Here is a 26,559-nt window from a genome sequence, read left to right as displayed (position 1 = left end):
ATGCAGATTTACACCTCTGAAACATTGCTTGGTTTTTCTTCAATTAAATTTTGTAACCAGTTTTTGAGTTCTTGCCATCTTCTCTTCTTTTAATGGGTAATTTCATATGTCTTCTTGAATATAAGCCTTTGCAAATGCTTGATTTTTGTAAATGCAAATGCATAGCAAAACATGAACACAACTTTCTTCTAGGCCATTATTTTCTAGACCCATCCCAAAGGCCAGCTTCTCTCCCTCATCCCTTGCTTTATTAGATTGGTGGGTGGAATGGGCCGTCAGACAGAGGCCCAATGCGCGCTGCTGCCGATGGGAATCCGGGAAGATGGGGAAGATGGTCACTCCACCTGTGGTCACACTGGCCCCATAAAGGGGAGAAGCTTCCATTTCCCCGGGCATGCAGCTGCGTTCCCACTGCCAGGCCTTCACCAATGCTTTTTCAAACACCGAGAGCAACCTTTCTCTTCCTGTCCGTATTCCAGCCCTTCTCCTCTATACATTACAGTTTTCCTTTTTGAAGCTTTCTTCCAGATGAGGAAACTCTTCACTTGCAAACCCGTTAACACAATTCCTTTACCAGTATCTCATCAACAACACTCATATAATTGCTACATGGATACTGGTTCCATGTTTGTCTTATTTCCGGGTATAGGCCAGATGTCCTTGGCCATAGACAAACCAAGGGCCTACCTGTGTAATTATCTCTCTTTTTCTGGGTTTCCTGTTCTAGCAATAGCACAATCATTCTGTTGCCCAGGTCAGCAACCTCAGAGGCACATCTGCATCTCCGTCCTCACTCCTACTCCTGACCATCCAGTCTCCAAATCCCAGCAATTCTTTCTTTACAACTTCTCGGACACCTTTTTATGCCCCTTTCCACTGTACCTTCTAGCTAGACTTTTCCAGCAGCCTCTAAACTGGTTTCTCTGATTCCTGACTCCCACCTGGAGTTCATCCTTAATACCAGCACCAGATTCACCTTCCTACAGTACAGCTTTGAATCCCTTAACGGTTTTAAAATCTTCAATGACCCCCCCATTGTCTTTGGCTTATCATTCAAGGCTATGTAGGTGGAGAGACCACAGGGTTTTGTAAGCAATCTGACCTCTGTTCAAATTTCAACTCTGCCCTTTACTAGTTGTGGGACCTGGGGGAAGCAAGACCCTTAGCCTGTCATAAGCTCAGTTTCCTCATCTATAAAATGGGTTAATAGTACCCATCTGAAAAGATTGTTGTGAGGTTTAAGCAAGATAATGTAAGCCAATCCTTCGGTTGCCCAGAGTAGACACTCAATAAATGGCATCTTTTCTTCTTCCACAAGCCAATGCCAACCTATCTTTACCTTTACAACTTTATTATTCTTCCTCTTTTGCTGGTCTCCAAACACAACTTTCTGGGCCCTGTGTCTTTGGAGAAGCTGTTCCCTTTATGTGCCTTGCCTTCCATCTCTGGCAGTGGAATCCCCGGTCTCCTTAAAGGGCCAACTTCATGAAGTGTGCCTTGATCTATTTTGTCAAATATTGTCAGTGGCGTACCGAGGGGGGAGGTGACAGTATGTTGCCAGTGATGTTGTTTAGAATTGCCAGCTCATAGTGATAATAAAAACCATGCAGACTTCGACTTTTATGCCACCTTATCTAGTACCAGCTCCCTTTTCTGAACTAAAAAATACATAGTATAATTTATAAGGTATTGAATATACTGTTAAATATAATTCAACACTGGTTATAATCATAGATATTTCTATTCAGGTTTCCTATCCTTTACTAATCGTAAATTTTTTGAGAGCAAGTATCATAGCATACACATCTTTGTTTCCCACATAATATCCAACACCACAGCTTCCATATGATAAATGTTCTGAATAAATGAAGAGGTTGATACCAGTCATGCAGCCATGTTAATATGTAACAAATCCAACACATGCTGAGATCAAGGTGTGCGTTTTGTTAACATCTTATAGCGTGAGCACTGACTCTGAGCTAGGCAATGTGCTAAGTGCTTTGCAGGCATCATTCATTCATCATAAAAATATATCAAGTTCCTAGTATATCCTAGACATGGTGCTATGCCTTAAGAACACATTGGGGAACAAAATTATTTACTTACACAATGCCTGGTGGTCAGAGGTTAACTAACGCGCCCAGGGTTATTCAGCTATGGGGTTAAACCAGCTAGTAACTGGGGGAGCTTCAACTTCAAACTGGGTCTTTCTTTGGAAACCACGTTCTTAACCACTATATTTCCTCTTCTGTGAGCTATTGACAAGCCACATGATACTGATGAATGCCCAGTCTGACCACAGTCTCTTATGCAATCAATGATGGAATCCTCCTTGAGAATAGGGATTACATTTTCATAAATCCTCAAGGTCTCATATAATGTTAGTATCAAACCCATACCAACTTTTGATGGTTACTCAAGAAATACTTACTGGCCAACTGCCCTGATAACTATATAACCCATTGGGTTTCATTAAAACATGGGAATTTTAAAAAATTAATTCACCCATAAAAATATTTCACCACCAATAAAAACTTGCTTCTCTCAGTCACTGTCAAGTATAAATTAAATTACCAGTATTAGCTAGGGCATTATGCCAACTGTCTTCCCAGAACACTTAACATGCCTACATATACACCCAGATAAAAACAGCTACGTGCTGCAGGACATGCAGTTAAATCTTGACTCTTCACAAAATGATGATTCCTCTGATCACAGGAAGACAGCAAGAAGCCCATAAAGGCTTTACTAAGAGCAAGGAGGGTAGCAATAGCAACCATAATACAAACTATGAAAAATAGATTAAAGGCATCCTATCTATCCACCAGCAAAAGTTTCCAGTTGTCCTGGCAACTGGATGATACACTATTTCTACAATAAGTTTGCTCTGAAATTGACAAAGTGTGGGAGGGACACTCACTTAAGAAAGGGTGTGAGTAATGAGCAATATCAATAAGGTATAAATAACTTGCCAGCCAACAGATTAGACCAGAGTATGATGCAGAAAGAACAAGGCATAACAAATGTTTGGGAAATTCTTGAAATGAAATAAAACTAGGAAATGCCTAAAAATAGCTTCAGAAGAATGATACATGTAGCAAAACACATAACAGTGTTTTTAGGGCCAAGATCATTGAAAAGCAGCAGAAAGATATGAACACAGAGAAAATTAAATCACAAATCTTTCTAGATATAGGCATTGGAAGAATGAAAAATAGCCAACTCTTGGGCATAAAGCAGTAATTTTCTGATGAGTTTGGGCAATGGAAACAGCAAAATCATTAGAGGAGGGAAGGGGAGAGTAGGGAGCAAATTTTGTCAATGTTGGGAGCAATTCTGCCCAAAACACAAGGGTTTTGTTGTTGTTGTTTGTTTGCCTACGTGGTATGGCTCTATTATGGACTGGTTTCCCCACAGGAATTTCTAGAAGCAGCCCACAGCACCGTGGGGCTCACATCATAGACTCTCTTGTCTATATCCCATTTATATCCTTTTCAAGCAACAAATCCCATGGTCAAATGGTAGAAGCCTGTCATTGTAGATCAGGGTTTCTCAACCTCAGCACTATTAACATTTGGGGACAGAAAATTCTTGTTGTGGGGACTGTCTTACATTGTAAAGTGTTTAGTAGCATCTCTGGCCTCTACCCACCAGTCGCCAGTAGCAAAACCCCCAGTCCCAGTTGTGACAACCAAAAATGTCTCCAGAGATTGCCCAATGTCCCCAGGGGGCAAAATCACCCCCAGATGAGAACCACTAATTTAGAAACTAAAGGATGATCATCCTGCCCAAACGCTCACCTACCGATGAGGAAACCAAAGCCCAAACATGCTGAATGTCTTGCTCAAATGTACACAGATGCTTACTGCCCGACCTAACCCACGAACCTCAGACCACCACTCTCAATAACTCCATTATACTCCAACTTCAGTTGCTTGCATACCACCATCATGATTTTCCCATACCCAGTGCCACCTATATTATGTATTATTTTCATTTGAGTTGACTCATTTTTTTTAAACTTAATTTTAAAAGGAAACAAGCAAGATTGTGGGTGGTGAACACACAATGCAATACACAGATGATGTATTATAGAAATGTATACTTGAAACGTATATAATTTGACTAACCGTTGTCACCCCAATAAATTCAATACAAAAATAAAATAAAAGGAAACACGCATATAAGGGAAGGGAAGACAGACATAAAAGTTAGGGAAACGTGTGGTTTCAGAGGGAGAGATCTGTACTCAGTGATTTTATCCACTTATTGATCAAACACCCACAGTGTGCCTACCACGTGCCATGTACCATTTTAAGTGCTTTACATACATGAAATCTTTTTGTCTTATTAACTCCCTTATTAAGTAAGTACTATTATTATCCTCATTTTATAAAGGAAGATACGGAAGCATAGAGATCCAAGATCGTCAAAGTCACAAGTGGCAGTCACAACTGGGATTCCAGCCCAGGAAGTCTGGCTCCAGAGTCCGAGGTCTTAATCAGTACGGAGAAAGACTGGAAATGCCTGATAAGGGACAGATGGGTCTGGAGCTGAAACCTCCTGAGTATTCATTCCCTGAGTGGTGAGGAAATAATGGACACAGGTAACAAGGCAGGTAGACCTGGGGTATTAAGCAAATCCTTGGGAGAAGGGAACTTTCATCTGGCAGAAATGGTGGTGGGAAGGGACAGAAGCTGGGGGGAGAGGAATCAGGGGGAGGGGCAAGATGAGTGTCACATGGGGTTCATGGGGTGTCTCTGGTCCTGCTCCCCGCACAAGAACGCAGGATATGGTGAGGCCAAAAAGGAACACCCACGAGCCATGGATGGGGGGTTCATACCACTATAGTCTCGGTGGCGGCTGGGTTGGAGACACAGGAAGCAGAAGCCACACAATCCGCAGCCTGCCGTCTGCTTCTCTGCCAACCAACTCCTTGCTAACTGCAATTCCCTTTCTCACTCAGCCACGGTAGTTATATCCGTGGCTAATGGCTGACCAGTAACAGCGGACGGCCAACTAGTCACAGTTGATGGCCATCTACTACTCGAGCCAGCACCTTTCCACGTGAGGCCAAGAGCCTGGAAACTGCTCTCTGGGACTCTGGCCCCACAGAGACTTTGACTGGTACCAGGCACTGAGAAAAGCAAGGAGCTTGGTAGGGTGAGGAAATGGTGAGGCTGGAGGTGAAAACTCAGGCAGAGTGGTGATCTGGGAAAAAGGTAAAAGGGAGTGTGAGGTGGGGGTCAAGGGCCAGGAGAGGACCCTGGGAAGGGTGAGGGGACTGTGAGTACCTAGAGATAGAGGGCTGTCCTGATTTAGGTGGGGCTGGGAAGGGGTCCCAGCAAGGTGAACTGGGATAACAGATACCAGAGGAAGCAGCCCCCCCTGCCCCACGCCAGGCGTAACAGGGTGGGTGCCTGACTGACGCTGGTGAGCACCAGCCACTGAAGTTAATTTTTTCCCCTTAAAAATCAAGTTGAGAATCACTAGGGGTATATACACCACATTTTATAACATTTTGAATCGGTTCATCTCCAAAAATTATAAAAAGCTTTTGGGTAACATTTGAGAAAATTTTGAGATTTTTACGTTCCCTCTACTAGTTCATAAATAAAATATACAACTTACAAAATGCAAACACACTTGTAATTGCTGAATGAAAATAAAATATAAAGTGTAGAAAGGCTTTATAACATGTTTTGCCAGCTCCTCGTGTTTCTTCAACACTTGACTTTTCAAATTTTTATGGAAAATGTTTTGCCTTGTACACTTTCCAGTTTTTACAAATCAAGATGTTAATAAGTAGGGGGAATTCAATGAGCGTTGCCCTATTTAGAAACAGGATTTCTAAGAAGAAAAATTTCATGTTTTGCCCTTAGTGATATAACAGAACTTATGTAGAAATCCATCCATAGTATGCTAAGGTCAGTAATCCTAGTTCAACCAGGATATTCAGGTACCAAAATCATGTAATGCAAATGTATTTAAAGGGATATATGAACGATAAAAATGTGAAGTGAGGCATACTAATTAAGAGCAAGCACTTTGGAGTCAGTCAGGACTAAAACATTAGCATCATAGCATATGCACTAGTACATATTGGTGTTACATACTAGCATTATAGGGTTATTGTGAGGATTAAATGAGATGTCGTCTAAAGGATTTAAGGAATGTAATGCTAAATATATTTTAGCTACTATTATTCTAGTATGAAGCAGAATAAACTAAGTAATAAGCTTCTTAGAAGCCTAAGGGTTTTCATAACTTTGCTTTGATGAGTTACAAATCCTGGCATTAATTTCCACATCGGCAGGTACTTGTTCATTGTTCTTAGCTCAAAGCTGACCTAATGGTCTTGAGTGGTTCTAAATCAACAGTTCTCAAACTGGGGTTTACCAACTCCTGAAGGTCCCGAAGACCCTTTCAGGGGATCTACAAAGTAAACACTATTGTCATAACCATTGCAATAATAGTAATTCTAATTTTATTAATAATAGTAAAACTATTTCATAGTAATACTAATTGTCTAATACTTTCATTTTCATTTTTCAGTGTGTTGACTTTTGCACTGATGGTGAAAAAACAATGGTAGGTAACATTACTGATACCTTAGCATGAATCCAGGCCGGGATACCAAAGTGTTCTGGTGGACATGTTCTTCATTACCATGTGTTCATAGGAAGAAAAAAAAAACCACTAGTTTCACTGAAGAATGTCCCCGATGGTACTTTTACTTAATCCTGACCCTTCAGTACACATCTTTTTAATATTCCATGAAATACTTCTGCTGCATACCTAACTACAATGGTTGTCTTGAAATAAAGCATTAGTACCACCATTTGAGTCATGAGTTCAACTAGCCATGTTTTTCCTGGAACACTATTTTTACTTGAATGAATGACTGACAAACTATAGTATTCAGATTTGGGTATTTGGCAGACATTTTCTCAAACATTAATGAAGCAAATCTGTCACTTCAAGGAAAACAATAATACTGTTACCAATGATAAAACTGGAGCTTTAAAGTGGAAAAAAGAATTTTGGAAGACTCATATCTGCCTCAAGAGCTTGATAGCTTGCCAATACTTAAAGACATGTGACAATATGTGGAAGATCAGTATAACTCAGTGAAATTTTCCAAATGACTAATACATGTTATTATAAAATTACTCATACATGGGTAAAAGTGGAAGACAGATCAGTGGATTTCCTTGATATGGTTTTAGATTCCACATTACAATTAACCTTTAAGAAGCTACCACTTGTTGAGTTTTGGTGTAATATCAAAAAAAAAATCCACAATGATCTGAAAAGACTATTAAAATATTCTTCCTTTCCTCAACCCCATCTTTGTGAGATCAGATTTTGTTCATATATTTCAATCAAAATATCACTGTATTGAATGGAGAAGCAGATACAAACATCCAGTTTTCTACTATTAAAGTAAACATTTCTGTTATTTTTTTAAACACTTTTTTTTATTAGTTTCAGGTGCACAAACCAATGTAATAGTTAGACATTTATCATTTATACACCTCACACAGTGACAACCCCTCCTCCCACATTTCTATTACTAAAGAGATCTGCAAAAATGAAATATAATGCCACTCTCCTCGATCGTTTTTTTAAATTTGGAAATATATAGTGAGTCTTCATTAAAATACATTATGTTAACATGTAATAGGCTTAATGTAAGTATTTTTAAGTGAATTAGTAAAGTTTTTAAATGTTAACCATTTTAATTCTCTTTTTTTTTTAGAATACTTTTTTTTGTACTTCTAGGACTTTTTTCCAAGTCAAGTTGTTGTCCTTTCAGTCTTAGTTGTGGAGGGTGCAGCTCAGCTCAAGGTGCCATGTTCAATCTTAGTTGCAGGGGGCAGAGCCCACCATCCCTTGCGGGACTCAAGGAATTGAACTGGCAACCTTGTGGTTGAGAGCCCACTGGCCCATGTGGGAATCGAACCGGCAGCCTTCGGAGTTAGGAGCATGGAGCTCTAATCGCCTGAGCCACCAGGCCGGCCCACCATTTTAATTCTTAATATGGTAAATATCAATATCTAAACCCATATAAACTAAAGGTTTTTAAGATCTTCAATAACTTTTAAGAGTGTAAAGAGGTTCTGAGACCAACAAATGTAAGAACCACTATTGTAAATAGTTCTCCAAACTTGAGCTGGTCTCCTTTGACTATTCACAGGAAGATAGTACTTAGGGCAAACCCTCAGTAGAAAAGGATCACTTCCTAGTCAAATTAGGCAGTGGTACATTGTGAGAAAGGTTCTTCAGAAGCTACAGTTAACACGGTGATAGTTCATTCTCACAGAAACAGGTAAGTCTAATAGAGTTAAGACCATTAAGTTTCAAGAAAGGAGGGCCAAAGACCTTTTTGGAAAGATGGGCTGCAAGTCTACATCAAAGAAAAGTAAATAGCTGAAACCCATTTTGATTAGGAATTCTGTTTGCTCGTGATATGTGTGCCTGTACAAATAGATTAGGAAGAAACTTTCCTGATGAAAAAAGACAAAAAGGAATTGCAATTGGATCTCACCCACAATTTCTGCTTAAGAAGGCATAATAAAAAGTGTTAGAACAGTCCATTGTTGGAATGGTGCCATGGTCAAGTTCCAAAATTCAGCTCTTAAGAGGGATGTGGGAATCCCTCTATTGTCTGTCTCCTTTCCAATCAACAAGTGAACAAAGCCAGCCCTGAGGTTCGGGGCCTTTTCAGTTCTCACTCTCAGTCTGAGGCTAGAAAATGATGTATATACCTGAATATTGGTAGGCTCTGAATTTCACAAGGAATAAAAACCTTAAGAAACCGGTTGACCCATTTCAGCCTCTTATCCTGAAATTTCCATCTCACTGTGATGAAACGAATCAGGGCATGATCTACTCAAAACTGGGTTGTTGTCCAAGAGGAAAGGGAAAGAACAGGGATCGATTCTAGCTTCAGACAGGATAGTTTCTGAAAACAGGAGACAGAGCACAGCCAGTGAGGTCAGGGCAAACTGAGTGGAATCACCTAGTAGGCTTCTCAATCCTTTTGATCACTGCAAGCTTTCCTGATACCACCTTCTATATTGACCCAGGCCATCTTGATCACAAATTACCATTTATCTTCCTCAAGACTTCTCATATGTGAAGAAAACAAAGAATAATAATTTACCTGAACCCTGGAGTCAGCCTGCCTGAATTTGATCCTGTTGTAATGACCTGGGCAGATGACTCCATCTCTTGAGGCCTCAATTTCCTCTGCAAAATGGGAAGAATAACAGTACTTGCTTTATAAGGTTCTTCTGAGGTTCTTATATCTTAGATATAAGACACTATGAATAAAGAACTTAACACAAGACTTGGCGCATACTAAGTGCTTAATAAACGGAAGCCATTATTAGGGGGATTCTTTGCTTCATATTCCCCTCTGTGAGCAGTTTGTTCCGTTCTCAACATAACTCCTTTCTCTCGGGGCTATTATTTCCGAGGTTCTGGTCCCTCATATCCCTGAGTCATCTTCATTAAGATGCCGGGTTTCTGAGATCATCCCGTCTACTGCTCTCTAGGGCTCCCTCTCCTGACTGCTTAGCTCTCGAGGGGGCCCAGACCTAACTTCCATGACTGCGAGTCTCTCTCAGGGTTTGGCCACCTGCCTTGGAGGAATGTCCCCAGTCCCCTTGGAGACCACGAAAAAAGGCGGCGACAAGACTGAGCCCCACCAGACTCTGAGAAAAGCCACAAACCAGAAGCAAGAGTGAGGCCGAGGACCCGGCGGTGCCCAGAAGTGAAAACGAGGCTGGGGGCGGTGCTGCTCACCCAGATGGGACCAAGGCTGGGGGCGGGGCCGGGCTCCGAAGTGAGAATGACACTGCGGCGGGGCGGTGCTCTGAGGTGAGAGCTAGGCCACACCCTGAGGCGAGAATGCTGGCGACGGGGCCACATCCTGAGGTGGACGTGAGGCCGGGGGCGTGGTCGCGCAGGGGAGCGGCTTGGACCCTTTGGGATGAGCCAGCCGCCTCCACAGGCGGCGCGCGTAACCGCCCCAGTGCGAGAGGCTGCGCAGGGGTTAAGGCTGCGGCGCCACCTGGGCGCCGCTGAGGAGACCCACGAGCTGGCGAATCCCGCGCGGGCGCGTCGAACAGGTGCCCGCGCGCGTCAAGCGTCGGCAGGGGCGGGGAGAGGGGGTGCGGCCGGAAGCCCGGGGCGGGGTGCGGCTCGCCGGGTGAGCGGGAGGAGCCAAGGGAGGCAGGAAGGAGTTCGCCGGGCTGCGCGGTGCGCGATGTGGAGTCGCCGCCTCGGCGCCTGCAGCAGCCGCCGCCACCGCCGCTGCTGCTGGGGCTGCCGCCGAGCCGAGGGACATGGAGCGCGGCTGCAGAGAGCGGCCGCCGGCAGCAGCATCAGCAGCAACAAGCATCGCAGCGACAGCGAGGCGCAGCCCGCCCCGTGAGGCGCTGCCCGGCCGGCGGCGGCAGCGGCAGCAGCAGCAGCAACAGGGCGGCTGAAAACCCGGCGGCGGCGGCCCTCCCCGCAATCTCCCGTCCCGCTTCGCGGCCCCCCAGTCTTCCCTTCCTTAGCCTTCCCTTTGCCACCCCCCTTCTCCCCAGCGCGCGCTGAGCAGCTGAGCCCGGGGGCGGGGGAAGGGGCGCGTGCCGCCGACGCGGGGGAGGGGCGGGCAGGCGCGCGCCGCGCCCAGGGCTCGCGGGGATCCGGGGGACGCGTGCCGCGGCGCGAGGCGAGGCGCGGGGCGGCGCGGCGGGGCCCCTCCCCCCTGCAGCCTGGCGCGCGCCGGCCGGGCCGCACCGCTGCGGGCTCCGCGCGCGCGGGCCATGTCCGCCTTCTGCTTGGGCTTGGCCGGCCGCACTTCAGCACCCGCCGAGCCGGACAGCGCCTGCTGCATGGAGCTGCCAGCCGCGGCCGCGGACGCAGTCGGGAGTCCCGCCGCCGCCGCCCTTGTCTCCTTCCCCGGGAGTCCCGGGGAGCTGGAACTGGCGTTAGAGGAGGAGCTAGCGCTGCTGGCGGCCGGGGAACGGCCGTCCGACCCCGGGGAGCATCCTTCGGCCGAGCCCGAGTCTCCGGCCGAGAGGGCCGGACTGCAACCGCCGCCCGCCCAGGACAGGGAGCTGCTGTCGGTGATCCGGCAGAAGGAGAAGGATCTGGTGTTGGCCGCCCGGCTGGGCAAGGCGCTGCTCGAGAGGAACCAGGACATGAGCCGGCAGTACGAACAGATGCACAAGGAGCTGACAGACAAACTGGAGGTGAGCACGTCCCTCCTGGGTTGGGTGGGAAGCAGGGGAGCCCGGGCACCCGCCCGGCCGGCCCTGGGCAGCTTCTGGAGCCACTCACCCAACCCATTCCACTCCACCCCTTCCTTGCTCGCCCTACCTCACAGAAAACCGCGTGGAAGTGGGCGTAGGATGGAGGGTTTCGGATTATCAGACCAGGGCATTCCTTGAATACACCCGACTTTCCCATCCTGCTCACAACAAATGGGCGCATGCACAGCTCCAACCGCTGTGGGCAGTTCTATGTATGTACTGTACACAGCATCTAAAATAGAGCTTACAGTATGACTAATTTATACAGCACTGAGGTGATGTCTCACACGGAGAAATGAGAAAGGGGAAGCATTTAAAATACGTTCACGTTTTCAGAGTAGTTAATCTCTAATCAGGGTGTTAGCGTAAAGCTTTCTAGTTTTGGCTGTTAAGGCCTCCAGATGCCCTTGTCTTAACTTCCCGGCAGCTCAGACTTGTGGGAAACAAGTGCCCCTAAAGGAGCTTTATATAGCTTTCAAATACTCAGGGATTAGGAAATGTGGTTCCATTGCAGTCAGGCAAACCTGTGCTCAGCATGTGACCATTGGTAGTGGATTTAATTTGGACCTCAGTATTTTTATGTGTATTTAAACAGTACCGTTCTGGGTCTCACATATGCAATTGCATAGCCAAATGCAACCTAGGAAAACCCTATTACTTCAATTATTGTTATAAATACCCCTTAAAGTGTGTGCAAGATTTCTGCCAAAGTCTTTCAGAGCTATGCCCGTTTGTTTTCTTGCCCTTAACTAGATAGAAAAGAGTTGAAAGTAGTGTGGAACACCACCATTTCTAAAAATTAGATTTAAAAAGGAGGCAGCATCTGTGGCAGTGGAGACAAGCTTATCTTTTTCTGCCTGTGCATTTACTATTGTTACCCACTTTGATTGCAACCACTTTTTTTTTATTAGTTACAAGAGAATAGTACAGTCCTGAATAGGATCTGAAATTGACCCTAGTCTGGTTCCGTATCACTATTACTATTGAACAGTCAGAATGTAGATTCAGAAACTTTTCTAAACCAAGATTTAAGTGTGTCTGTAGTCCAACAACATATCAAAAGTAAATCAGGGAGAAAAAAGGAAACCAATGAGTGCCCTGTAGTTCAGTTGGCCTGTTAACTAGGTCTGCCAGTCGATGAACTCCTGAGATACCTCTCTGAAAAGTGGTTTGTGAAACCTATAGGTAGACTGCCAAAAAGCAACCCAATGAATTGGATTGTTTAATTTTCACTTGAAGTAGAGGTCTAGAAATAAAAGGGTGTCTTTTTTTTTAAAGAGATTCGATTACATGACTCTATAGAAGTACTACTGCAGAGATTTATACTTGTGATTTGAAATTCCTTCAGTGAGGGACCTGATTGAAGAGACAACAGACTTGAAAGGAACATCGTATCAGTCAGTTTGATTAGTGATAGATTTCAGAGTAATCCTGAGTGTGCAGTTACACACATCCTGGGTTCCATGTGGAGGGAGCCATTATACATTTCTTTAACAAAGGGAAAATTTCAAAATTCTGTAACAAGAAAGGTTCTATTGTAAAAAGAATAATTCACCTATGACTTTTTGCTATTGACTTGATAGACGATAATAAAATAATTTAAAGCTCTTACCCTGTTTTTTAAAAATCTTTACTCCTCTGTAGGTCAGCATATGACCTCTAGTATTAAAAGTTTAAATATCTGGAAGTTGATTGCACAAGTGTGAATGTACTTAACACTACTGAACTGTACACTTAAAAATGGTTAAGATGGTAAATATTATGCTATGTATACCATAATCCCCCCTTATCCAAGGGGGATACATTCCAAGACCCCCAGTGGACGCCTGAAATGGCAGATAACACTGAACTCTATATATACTGGTTTTTTTCTATACATACGTACCTGTGTTAAAGTTTAATTTACAAATTGGGCACAGTAAGAGATGAACATAAATAATAACAAAAGAGAACAATTAAGTTGAGAACTTTCATCTTTCACTTACGGTAAATACTTTACAGCTTCTCTGGCATATCTGAATTGCCAGCATTACTACTCTTGCACTTGGGAGCCACTATTAAGTAAAATTAGGGTGACTTGAACACAAGCACTGCAATACAGCGACAGTTGATCTGCTAACCCAGAGGGCTACCAAGAGACTAACTGGCAGGGAGCGTAGTATACAGGGTGGATACACTGGGCAAAGGTATGATTCACTTCCCAGGCAGGACAGAGTGGGAGGGTTCGAGAGGTCATCACACTATTCAGATGGGTGCAAAATTTAAAACTTGTGAATTGTTTATTTCTGGAATTTTCCATTTACTATTTTTGGACCGTAGTTGACTGTGAGTAATTGAAACTGTGGAAAGCGAAACCGCAGATAAGGGGGGATTGCTGTACTTTACCACAATTTAAAAAATAGCATTTTTTTAAAGTTTGTTTTTAAAAAGCAAAATATTAATCATTGTTGAAGCTGAGTGATGGAGAGTTCAGTTACTTTATTTCTTCCAGGTATGTTTGAGGATTATCATTAAAAATTTTCAGTTTTTTTTTAAACACATTTTTAAATACCCTATAAAGATATTGTCAAAAGAAAAAGAAAGAAAAAACAAAACCCAAAATTTTCTAAAGAAATTAAAAAAAAGATACTGTCCTTAGTTCCTTGTTAATTCTTTTAGTATCAGTATGAGAGTGGCAAACCTGATTAATAGGGGCCTGTTTCATTTGATACTTGCAAGGGAATTTTCCCCACCATATATTTTTTCAGGCAGCTTAGATTTTAGAAAGTCTGCTTAGACAAAATACTTCCTCAAGTTGAACACCACCGCTCTGCTGTATTTCAATTAAATTAAACACTTAGAGGTAGAAAACCAGCTCTTACTTTTAAAAGCGTTTGTAATTTTCCACAAACTGTCAGTCCCGTGGAGTCAAACACACTTTCTCACAGGTTGGTTTAAAAGATAAACATATGAGTGGTTTCTGAAAGAATGTTGGTTTGACTATTAAATAATGAGACTGGTTTTGTTTCAGTCCCATCTGCTCCCTTACTACTTCAAAATCGGCACCTTTCTAACTTCAGGACCAACAAGCCATTTTGAAGATCTTTTCTACCTATTCACTAGTTAATATTGAATACCTCTCCAGTTCCGTGTGCCAAAGCTAAGATTTTGTTTTGTCATTTGAAACGTAAAGTGCTTAATCTTACACTCTTCTCTTCTTAAAGGCACAGTCTTTAAAGTCTTTCGTTTAAAGGTTAACAGAAATTTTTTAGTGATACATTTCTTAGGGCTAAAATGAAGAGTCAAATTAATTTGAAAGACTGTAAAGTTTTGGTCATTTTTAACATCCTTAATTGAATGTCCTGTATTGTACTCACTGAATCAGATTTTCATATGCTGAAAGTTCTACAGACTTTTTTTAAAAAATGTATTTCTTTACATCTGAAATTAGCCCTTTTGCTTTTAAAACTTACATTTGGCAGGGTCCTTAGTTTTTTCCCCAGAGTATGAACTAAGTCAGTAACTTGCATTTATACACTTTTTTCTTCAGAGATTAAATATTTAGTTTTTTAAAAATACTGTTTTTAATGTATAAGATCCCCTTTTTTCCCAATCCAGCTGAGAATGAATTATCTCTTACTGCAAAGGTGGTCTTTCCCTCAATAATGTTTTCTTCCCCCTTCCCTAGGCCGATTCTCATGCTTCTAGTACTATTTTTTTAAACAGGGCAAAACAAGTAAGACGAAAATGATCATGTAATGGGAGTTACTAGTAGATTTTGAGAAGCAAACACGGGGCCCTTATTGGCATTAAGTGCTTGGTCCACTTAAAAAAAATAGTAGTTTGTATTTTTCAAGAACCATATTCTGGACTTACAAGAATGGTGTTGCTTTTTTGGTTCTTTGCAGAAATCCGTTTCTGTAATAAATAATGTTAGCTAGGCTAATGATACTAGCTTCGGTTTGTTCAGAGTTTTAAATAAACTTCATTTTTTTAGAATAATTTTAGATATACAGAAAAATTGGAAAGGTGCTTCAGAGAGTTTCCATGTGCCCTGCACCCAGTTTCCTCTATTATTAATGTGTTACAGTAGTATGATACACTTGCCATAATTAACGAACCAATACTGATATGTCATTAACTAAAGTCCTTAGTTTATTCAGATTTCCTTAGCCTTTACCTACTGTCTTTTTAATTCCAGGATTCCATCGGGGATACCAGTTTACATTTAGTTTTCGTATCTTCTGAGTCTCTTCTTTGCTCTAACAGTTTCTTAGACTTTCCTTGTTTTAGATAACTTTGGCAGTTTTAATGTTTTGTCTTTTTCTTTATTGAGGTATAATTGACATGTAACATATTAGTTTCAGGTGTAGATACTGACTTTTAAAATACTATATAACCTCAAGAAACAAGGAATAGCATTGGGCAGAGCCTCCTGACCTCCACACTTACTGATAAATCTGCCTAGAGTTTACTGGTTAATTCAGCGATTAACTGAAAATATAATACTAGGAAAAGCCTTTATTTTTTTCAGAGGAGACAAAAGGCTAAATTCTGTATGTTTATTAATAGGAAAGTCTTGATTTTTTTTTTTCAGAGTGTTGGGAAACCTGAATTAGGAAGTTTGCCACATGTCCAAAGAAATATAAGGACAGAATAGATTCATCAACACCACCTGTCCTCAACCCCTCCCCCCCAAGTGGATTGGATTGTTTTAGTTGCTTGGTTGGGCTGTTCACTAACAGCTGTTTGCTGAATATTTTTAAGTCTCTCTGTTCTTTTACAGCATAAGCCTAATTTATCTGGCCTCTCAGTAACAATGTAATTACCGAGTTCTTGCTGTTGCCTTCTGCTCAATCTTTTTCATTTTGGAAAAATTCAATATACCAAGAATCACAATTTTAGGAGTGTAATTAGCGTTTGTTTCTGCATTTCATCTTTCTGAAGTGTCCACAGTGACTGAAACATTCTCATTTTGGAAGTTTAGCAATGTGAGCAAAGCATAGATAGAGCAGAAAATTATGCTGATGAGTAGAAGTAAAAGTCCCTCCCTTGTCATCCCTGTTCCTACATGCTCCAAACTGGGGCTGCATAAAGTATAACTATAATGCGACTTTTCAACAAATATACTGGAGTGGCTATATCCAAATGAGTTACTCCCTTAAAGTGATGAACTTGGGGAGGGTGTACATTGATTTCAGTGAAAACTGCCTTTGCTAATGTGTGCAGAATTTTAATCTTGCGTCACATTAAATTAATTTTAATTTTATTTTTTGGCACATTATTTGGACTGCTCTGTCATGGTACGTTTTCATCTTTTGGGGGTAACTTCGATTTTCAGAAATATTTACAAGTCACCCAGAGCAAAGTAAGAGGAATAAGATGACATGATGAAATGAGATAATCTCTTTTTCAGACACATCTCAGATGTAAAGTGATGGGACTGATTTTCTTTTTTAGCTATACACTAGCCCTGAAGGCTTTCCAAAAGAAGCATTCCAAAAGTATTTGAAAAATGAGACCTTGGATAGAGTAAGAGCATAGCTTCCCACGGTGAAGAGATGACTGAGAACTCTGAAGAAGATTTGTATGCTCATGTTAGCTTGTAGAAATAATCTCAGTGTTCGATATCAACCTTCAGTGCATTAGGATTTCCTGTAGAGCATAAGTAGGTAGGTAGGGAGAGAGACAGACCAACAGGCAGACAGACATGCGTGCATGCATACCTACGTCTCATCCCATTCTTAACTGAATCATAATTTTTGGAATTGGGGTTCAGGTGGGTATATTTTGGACTGTTGTACCAGAGCTTCTCAGAGTACCAAAAGTTGAGGTACTTTAACTTATATTTCATATACTGCTTGACATATAGACTTAGATTTTTGTACATACTATGTTTTATAAGTAGAACATACTTGCCTCTGAAAAGAGGCATCCATATTTATCTCACAGAAACAAAAAGATGTTCTTAATTCCTTCAGTCCGAAAGAATCCTTTTCAGTTGAGCTGCTGCTTCATACCTGGACTTTTCCAGCATACCGTTTGTCACACACAACTTATTGCTTGTATAAGCATCTCCCACTAGAATGAAAACTCCATAGAGGCAAGGACCATGTCTGTTTTGCTCACCATTGTGTCCTCAGCACAGTGGCTGGCCTATGGTATGTAGGCACTCAAGAATGAATGAATGGATCAGAAGTAAATATGCAAGGCTAATAGGCCATGATTTAAAGTAGGCCTGATCCTGAACTTGCCTTAATGATTTTGAAATACAGTGATATATACAGCAACAAACATTATTGAGTTGTGATTTAGAACACTAAACAGAATCAAGTGATTTAGACACAAATCCCAGCTCTGCCATTTACTAGTATTGACCTTGAGCTTCTCACTTAACCTCTTGTCTTATGTTGCTTCATTTGTAAAAAAATGACAGTTGATCCTAAGGATCTCTGGAGTGCTTTGCATCTCTGAAAATTCTATGATTCTAAGTGCCTGGTATTATGCCAGGTGTGATAGATGATTTCAAGAGAAGCCTTCTTAAGGAGTCATTTATGTTGTTTAAATATATAGTTCACCAATTAATTAGATGACTTGCTAAATTTCAAGTGAATTCCCAAGTCTAGAACCCCATGCTCAAGTCAAGAATAAACAATGACATTAAGTATTTTCAATAGGAGTGGTATTCTCTTTGTGAAACCGACTCCTTCCCTACTCTGGAAGAAGGGGATATTTTCATAGCTGTGAAATGGGCAACTTTTCATATGTGGCAGTGTTTTGTTGTGCTGACTGGGAAAAAAAAACAAACAGGAGTGTGTGGAAAGAAAAAAATGAAAGGCAGTAGAACTTTTAACAGTTTTTAAATCCTCTTCACTTTTCACCCAGCACTTAGAACAAGAGAAACATGAACTAAGAAGACGATTTGAGAATCGAGAAGGAGAGTGGGAAGGACGTGTGTCAGAGCTGGAGAGTGACGTGAAACAGCTTCAGGATGAGTTGGAGAGGCAGCAAGTTCATCTACGAGAGGCAGACCGAGAAAAAACACGGGCTGTCCAGGAATTATCAGAACAGAACCAAAGGTTATTGGATCAGCTCAGCAGGGTGAGTTATAAGTTATGAATTTATGGTACAAAATACTGAAAGTTGAAAGAGAGCTTCTGTAGAACGTCAATCATGTATGTGGTAAGAGTAGTTCTGATTTTTGTTGCTTTTGGTGTTATATCAACAAGTTAAGTATTTTTCACCTACAAGAATTTTAGCTGTGCCAAACTAGGAGTCGGGAGCTAAGACCCTTGCCTGTCATCAACTAGCTTGACAATCACTTAACTTGGGAGTTTTCTCATTTTTTAAATGAAAGAATTGGGCTTAATGGTTTCTGTCATTCCATATAGCTCTGAAAGTCTGATTCTATTACCTAGAGGAAGTCTGTCACTGGTAAAATCATGTTAATGTGTTTAGTTCAAACATTTAACAGTACCGTCTTTAAACAAAAAGCTTACGAAAAATTTCTAAAGCAAATCATTTTTATTAATGTCACATTTGTGAATGTACATTCCTTCATAGTATTTAAATATGAAAGGTGGTATGTGTATCTGTATTTTAAATTTGTTCTCTTCATTTCCACATTAAGTAAAAATTCTTTACTTGTACTTTTATAGGGTGGTATCATGGAAGTACTAATTAATTAACCAAGGTCAAGACTGCTAAAATCATTGCAAAGGAGTTTGAGGGCTGAGTAGGTGGAAATCTAATCTAAATACAAGGACATACCTTTTTAACAAAGGCAGGAATGTTGCTAATGCCTTGGTCTCCAAATCCACCCACTTTTGAATTAAGAGCTGGATTTACACTACTGTACCTCAGTCCCTCTTACATATTGAAAATAAAACTACTGACTCTTCAGGTACCAGTGCAAGAAAGAACTTCTACTCTGATCTCATCCCTAAGCACGAATGCTTTCAGGAGAGCGCTGCCCTCGTCCGCCTGATTAGTGTTTGGTGCCTGGGTCTTTGGGAAGGGCTTAGCCAGAGCAGCGTATGGTCAATTCTTGGTGCTTCCACTAATGTGATGGGCAGTACTGTATGAAGTTATTTCGGTAGTTTGTGTCCTGGTTGCTTCCCGGGGGTACTCTGAGACTGGTCAAAACTTTCCTGCCTCACAAGGAAATGTGAGGTAAGTGCTACTACTAGAGAAAGGGAGAGGAGGAAGGAGAGGTAGAGAAGGAAAGAATGGAAGATAGGGAGGGAGAGGGAGGGAAAAGGAAGAGAAGGGGTGGGGGCTGATAACTTGGAAAACAGCTAGTTGCAGGAAATACCAGAATGTATACGAAAGGTGAGAATTCAGGTGATAGGGACAGCTAAAGGTCTTGCCTGCAGGTTTCCTTCTAGGGAAGCAAGTCACCATTTGATTGGCTGGAAAGGAAAATTGGGAGTTCTTCAAGAAGTCATTTACAGGGCCAGCTCAATAATAACATTTTTGACTCCGTTTTAAAACCAGTTTCAGCAACTGGGAAGAGAATCTCTATTCTTGTAAGATTTTTTAGGTTTTTGAGTCTTCATTCATTATTCATAAAAGATTAAACTAACTAGGTAGGCCTGGCCAGATTGATTTATTTGTCCAAAAACATTTATTTCGTTCTGAGCAAGTGTGTCTTGTCTGGAGAGTTAAAGGAAGACAACGAACCAAAACAATTTAAGGGGAAATTATTTCTTGAGAGCTAAGTTCATGTTACCAAGTAACTGCTTTCTGATCTGGCAAAAGACAGGTGGCCAAGAGAGATGAAGGGAGAAAGAAAATACCAGCATGACATAGCAAAAGAACACAGAGCTTGGAATTTAGATGCGTGTTGAATCTTGACTCTGCTTCTCATTAACTGGGTGACCTTGTTTGTGCCTCACTTTCTTTATCTTTAAAATGGGGGTAAATGTTTGTATCTTGTGCAAATACTGTTGACATGAAAATGAGATAATGTGTTTAGAGTAAGGAATACGTGTGAAGGTAAGGATTTGTTTCAGTGTTTATGATTATTTTACTAATGCGGTATCTTTATAGTTGAGGTTCCTTTGCCTAATTTTTCTGTAGAAAATCCTGATAAGCTGCTCCCAAAAGAATATAGGAGGATAACATTTCCACTAGATCTAGATTCTTCTTATCCTCTCTGGCCTTGAATGTAGGCCCTTAGTGAGTTTTGTGGCTTTTTTTCCCTTTCTCTTCTTAAGCAGGACAAGCCCCTGGGGTTTCCATCAGCTGCCAGTTTAGATTGCATTTTATTATCATTTTATTAACTGGGTATTCAGGAACTAGAAGAGTTGAGTAGTCCTTTGAAGTGAATTAAGATTCTCCGAGGGCAAGAAAACAACCAGCAGAAGTAATAGAAGGCCATGCTTTTCTTACAATATATATATGTAATGTGTTTTTATAAGCAAGAAATGTATAATATCTAAAATATAGTACAACATTTCTGTGATGCTGTTGTCCAGAGTATTTTTTTAATTAATTTTTTTTTTGCACCCGCTCCCTCACTCCAGAATATTTTTAAATGTTTCCTTTGTTCCCATGGCCTCTAAGGTTTTTGTTTTGTTTTGTTGTTTTTTGTTTTTAATAATAGCTCACTTGAGATGTAATTCACATGCCGTAACATTTACTTTTTTAAAGTGTACAATTCAGTGGGTTTTAGTATATTTACAGAGTTGTGCAGAGTTGTGTAATTATAGAACATTTTACCTCCCCCCAAAAGAAACCCTGTGCCCATTAGCAATCACTCGCCCGTTCCTCCTAACACTCGTCCCCATCCCCTGACCCTAACAACCATTAATTTACTTTCAGTCTCTACAGATTTGCCTATTCTAGACATTTCATGTAAATGGAATCATACATATGTGACCCTTTGTGACTGGCTTCTTTCCCTTAGGTAATGTCTCCCAGGTTCATCCACATTGTAGCATATGTCGGTATTTTATTTTTATGGCTGAAGAATATTCCATTGTACGGATATAACACATTTGTTTATCCATTTGTTACTCGAGGGACATTTAGGTTGTTTTTTCACTTTTTGGCTATTTTGAATAAGACTGCCATAAACATTCATGTACAAGTTTTTGTGTGACCAAGCTTCTTTTCAGCTCTAAAATAGGACGCTGTGAGCATATGTATCCTGTGTACTTCTGTATCCTCATTATGATGAAGGAAGGGATAGGTATTATTCTAATTTTATAGCTGGGAAAACTTGAGGGACAGAAAGATACGTGACTTGATTAAGGATCTTTCAATTCAAGACTGATTAAGGTTTCTTTGCCTCAATTTTAAATTTATGAGGCAGCAATTAAAATCCCAGGCTTCAGAGCCAGACAGCCCTGGGGCCATATACCGACTCTCTTATTTACTAGGTGGGCAAACATGGGAAAGTTTTTCACCTTTTTTAACCTTAGTTTCCTCCTCGGAATAATGGAGACAATTGCATTATTACTGTTCACCTGATAGTGTTATGAAGACTAAATGAGATCGTGTATGTAAAGCTCTAATCACAATGTCTAGCACATAGTAAGTGCTCAATAAATGGTAGCCATCATTATAATTATCAGATCCTCATCCTTTAGATGGGATTTCTGCGTTTGTCAAACATTGATTCTCTAACTTGAAAGTGGAAGAATCTGAAGTGCCCCCAGCACATATCAGTGTGTCAGAATGCGTTGTTTAGTAGTTAAATCTCTATCCAAAAATATTCGTGTAAAATTGATTCTCCTGGGAGTCAAGTTAGGTTTAATCTATGGCACCTGGACACTGCTGCCTATACCCTGGGGATACCTTTATCCCTGTTTATTTTCTCTGAATTCTCTCAGTGTCAAAGATTCTGTGAGTATCCTCCAAATACATCAGCCTGTCAGTCTGTGTTGGGACAGTCTGTGTTGGGACAGGACTGACAGGCTGATGTATTTGGAGAAAGTGTAACTCACTGTCTAAGTTGGAAAGTCACACCACAGCAGCACTGACAGTGAGCTTGAGTAGGACTTGTTAGACACTCATCCTGAGTATATCAGAAGTGGAGGAATACAGTGGGCCTTGCTTCCAGAACGGAGAGGAGGGACATGGGCTATGCTTGTTGCCTAAGGAGAGCATGAAAAGCTTCAGGTGGGAGTTTTGTGAGAATCCTTCTGATACATAATACAGCACGTTTCACTGGCATGACAGCAGAAACCTCCAGAGTTCCCAGATGATTTTCTCCCAAACATCAGCCGCAAAGATATCAGAGTTCTGACCAGTGTTAAACAGTCCTGAAGTGATTATTCACTAATTGAACCGACCGCAGCTTAGAACACAGTTTAGACACTGGAAAGTTCTTATATTCTGCTGGTACAGTAGGAAAGCAAAGCAGTGATTTCAACAATGTAGAAACAGTCTTGTTCATAATAATGACAATATCAGTAATAATGAGCTTCTTATTTAGACTTTTCATTCTTCAGAGGCAGTTGAAATAAAGATATTCTTCAAATGAATCTCAGTAGTGTTAGAAACTTCGGTAAGAGTTAAAAGAAGGCATTTTCACAGTTCTAATAAAACATGAACTCATGTTCTTGCAAACACTAAGGTCAGACTTGAGCATCTGTTGACCAAAGATTCAGGAAAGCAAGTGATTTCTTTTAAAAGAATAAAAAGAAGGAATTTAAAATTGTTTAGGAACATCTAAGGTTTTCTTCCCCAAAAATATGTAGCTTTAGAGTTTGTAGAAATTGGCTAGGAAATTTTTTTACACTTTCCCTATAACTTTGTACATGATATATCAGTCATACCTTTTTTTCTGTCTCTTCACCCTTAATCCTACCCACTGCAGAAACCATACTTGTGGTCCTAATCCTATTTTCTTTACTAGGAATTAGGGCTTCAGTTCCCTGCAGACTGAATGTATTCAATCAAATTGAGTCTTTGATTATTATGTATTGGATTGTAATTATTGGATAATAATAGATTTTTGCTTTTTCTATTTAAAAAAATCATGAGATATTTCAAGCATACAGAAAACTGCAGGGATAATATAAATCCAGCTTTGTAAAATCTTAACAGTTTTCATATTCAGATTTTTTTAATACATAAAACTTTATTGATATATTTGAGGCTCGCTCTCATCTCAGTGCTCTCCACTTTTCCAGTTATTGTCCTTGCTACTCATGTTTTTATATATATACTGTACACACATGCATATATATGAGGTCTGACAATTAAGTTGGTAAATTGGTTGCAATGATGTTGCTAACCTTTTTTGATATCAGAGGGATTATTCATTACGAATTTGTAACAACTGGACGAACAGTTCACCAAGTTTACTATTTGGAAGTGCTGAAAAGGCTGCATGAAAAGTTAGACGACCTGAACTTTTTACCAACAATTCATGGCTCTTGCATCACGACAATGCACCAGCTCACACGGCACTGTCTGTGAGGGAGTTTTTAGCCAGTAAACAAATAACTGTATTGGAACATCCTCCCTACTCACTTAAGATAAAAAATTTAGAAGGCTATAGAAAACTGTATTAATTTGCTAGGGCTGTCATAACAAAGTATTAGACTGAGTGGCTTAAACAACAGAAAGTTATGTCTCACAGTCCTGGAGGCTGGAAGTCCAACATCAAGGTGTCATAGGGTCGGTTCCTTCAAAAAGTCCCAGATTCACCTCTGTCACCATTCCCCTTTACTGACTAACTGGCATTCTATTCTTTTGAGTAAAAATAGTGAAACCTTTGTTATTTTTTTAGACCTTCTTTAAGGAACACTCAGCGAATATTTATTGAGCAAAGCCTTGGGGATACAGCGGGTAACACGAGACCTCTGTCGTGTGAAACTAATAGGAAGAGATCTATAAATAACTAGACAAATCCACAAGGTAATTATAGATTGTAGTAGGTATTATGAAGAGTGATGTGATGGCACATGACCAGAAAGAGGAGAGCAGCTTTAGAAAGGGTAGCTGGAAAAACCTCTCTGAGGGAATAACATTTGAGGTGATACTTGCAGGATGAGCAGCCCGCCAGAGAAGAGCTGGAAACAACCTTCTTTGATGGATACTGATTGATTGTAAACTCTTTGAGAGCAGGGACCACATCTGGCTTGTTTATTCTTATAAACAGGTATCTAGCAGAGTGGACATTCAATAAAAAAGAAAAGAAAAGAGATTGGTGGTTGTTAACTTTTGTTAAGTGACTATCTAATGTACCTAAGAAAGAAATGGTTAGACCTGTGTATCCCTTTCTGAAGAATACACTGTCCCTCCGTGCACTCTCAACTCTTGCAAACTCACTCTTCTGCTCTCCATGTGCCATTTGAAAACCAGTGGTCAGAAGGACTGTGGACGTCAGTGCTGTGACAGGCAAGCTGTGGGTAGTGAGCACTCAGGCGTTGTCTGCATAGATACTCCTTCTGGAATTGCATGAACACCCAGCTTTCCATGAATTGAGAAGAATGACTACAGAAGGGGCAGAGCTTTTGTGGATTGACTTACAGCTGGCAAGTACTTTTGCATCGCGCTGTTTCTCCAGTGGTCTGTAGGTTGGGTGGTTACTGAGTGGCTCTGTAGTCCCCAGACCTTGCTGAAGGAGATGGAAATGAGCGTTTTAGCTTTTACAAAAAAAAAAAACAAAAACACAAAACTGTCTCATGGGAGGGTTGGCCATGATTTGGATTTGGGCATCGTGTTGGCTCCCCACCCCTTACCAGAAGCATACACTCTGGACAGAAGAGCTCTCTGTCTCCAGCTGTCTGTCAGTTGTCTGTCTCTAACTGGCTGTTAGAACCCAAAATGGTCTGTAGTGTGAAGCAGGAGGCAGTCAGAGATTCCCCTTTGGAAAGCTGCATAGTGACTGCTGTTGAACAGAGCCTGATTGAGGATGTATAGTTGCTCCTGGATGTAAAACTCTTGAGAATTCACCTTAAAATCATTATTTTTGCCCTTCTTATTATTTGTTTCAGGACTGTGCTATGTATATTCTCGAAGCTCTTGTTTCCCAGTGCCTTCCCTATTCCTTTTCCCCTTCATTGCATCCCTACAAGTATCTCTAACAAACCTCTCCCGGATTCCTCACATCCAGAATCGTGGTCACATGCCTAGTCACGATGACTTTGGGTATTACTATTTCATTATGCCAAAGGCAGGAACTGTATTTGGGGCAATATACAAAAAGGGCTGTTCCAAAGGCTGGGTGAAGCCAAAAGTTGTCACTATAGAATCACAGATAGGGAGGGGGATAAAAAGAATTCAGCAGGAAGTTAGGCCTAGGTCCAAGGCCAGGAGAAAGCAAAGCTTGCATTTTAAACAAGAAGGGCTTAGGCCAAGAGGTAGCTGGAGGGATAGTCTGAAGATTGGCGATGGAGAGATTGAAATAAAGGAACAAAGGTCCACTTGTAGTTCAGGTGAAGCCAGGCAGTTTGAAATCTATGTCTATGAAAGCTTGGCACCCAGTGGGATGTTCTTTTGTGATACTTGGTTTATCTAGATAGGGTAAGGGTGACTTCTTAAGGAACTAAGCCTTACTGAATGTCTCTTACTAGATATTCAGGAATTCTAATTTGCCTCTGCTCTAAGTTTCTGCTCATAGATTTTTAAATTTAAAAAAAGTACATATACATTGTTTTTTCTGACAGCAAAAAAACTCATGTTCATTGTAAAATAAAATTCAGACAGTACAGAAATGCTCAATGTAAACGGTGAAAATCCTCCATGATCCTCCATCAAAGAAAATACTAAAGACAATTTGGTGTTAATTTTTTTTGTATTTTTTATAGTATATCATACACACATACAGGTGAATAATTTTCCATTTATTTTTGCTTCATTTAAGACAAAATGGTTTTGTTAACATTGTTCACTTACTATATCTTAGACCTTTTTTCATATTTTTAATAGTTATATATATGCCATGTTTCCCCAAAAATAAGACCTAGCTGGACAATCATCTCTAATGCGTCTTTTGGAGTAAAAATTAATATAAGACCCAGTATTATATTATATTTATATTTATATTATATTATATTATATTATACCCAGTCTTATAGTAAAATAAGACCGGGTCTTATATTAATTTTTGCTCCAAAAGATGCATTAGAGCTGATGATTGTCCGGCTAGGTCTTATTTTCGGGGAAACACAGTCGTATTCTGTGTACATAAGGATGTACCATGGTTACTATACCATTTCCTATGGAAGAACAAGTGTTAGTGTTACAGTGTTACACATACTGCAGCAATAAACATCCTTATTCATACAGCTTTGCATGCTCATATTAG

At 40.8% G+C, this 26,559-nt stretch overlaps 2 protein-coding genes across 13 annotated transcripts in view; one reads left to right on the top strand and one right to left on the bottom strand.

Moving 5' to 3' along the window:
- Positions 1 to 9,193, bottom strand: part of CIT (citron rho-interacting serine/threonine kinase) — a 211,848-nt gene extending 202,655 nt beyond the window's left edge. For 9 of the 10 annotated variants that reach the window (XM_074321905.1, XM_074321908.1, XM_074321909.1 and 6 more), the window contains exon 1: positions 9,170 to 9,184. The gene's annotated coding sequence lies outside the window, so the exon portion shown is untranslated. Of the gene's footprint in view, positions 1 to 9,169 lie in introns of all 10 variants that reach the window. The other variant, XM_074321913.1, reaches the window with a different exon arrangement.
- A 766-nt stretch (positions 9,194 to 9,959) lies between these two features.
- Positions 9,960 to 26,559, top strand: part of BICDL1 (BICD family like cargo adaptor 1) — an 86,021-nt gene continuing 69,421 nt past the window's right edge. Inside the window, exons 1-2 of one of the 3 annotated variants that reach the window (XR_012492788.1) lie at positions 9,960 to 11,252; positions 18,177 to 18,392. Coding sequence is in view for 2 of the 3 variants with exons in the window: in XM_019753962.2 (XP_019609521.2) it covers positions 10,824 to 11,252; positions 18,177 to 18,392 (645 nt within the window). In the remaining variant the exon portion in view is untranslated. The remainder of the gene's footprint in view (positions 11,253 to 18,176; positions 18,393 to 26,559) is intronic. The other 2 variants (XM_019753962.2, XM_019753963.2) reach the window with 2 other exon arrangements.

This window comes from Rhinolophus sinicus, linkage group LG16, assembly GCF_036562045.2.
Source record: "Rhinolophus sinicus isolate RSC01 linkage group LG16, ASM3656204v1, whole genome shotgun sequence".
Lineage (NCBI taxonomy): Eukaryota > Metazoa > Chordata > Mammalia > Chiroptera > Rhinolophidae > Rhinolophus > Rhinolophus sinicus.
The sequence above is the reverse complement of the archived record's forward strand: the minus strand, read 5'-3'. Positions and strand labels throughout refer to the sequence as shown.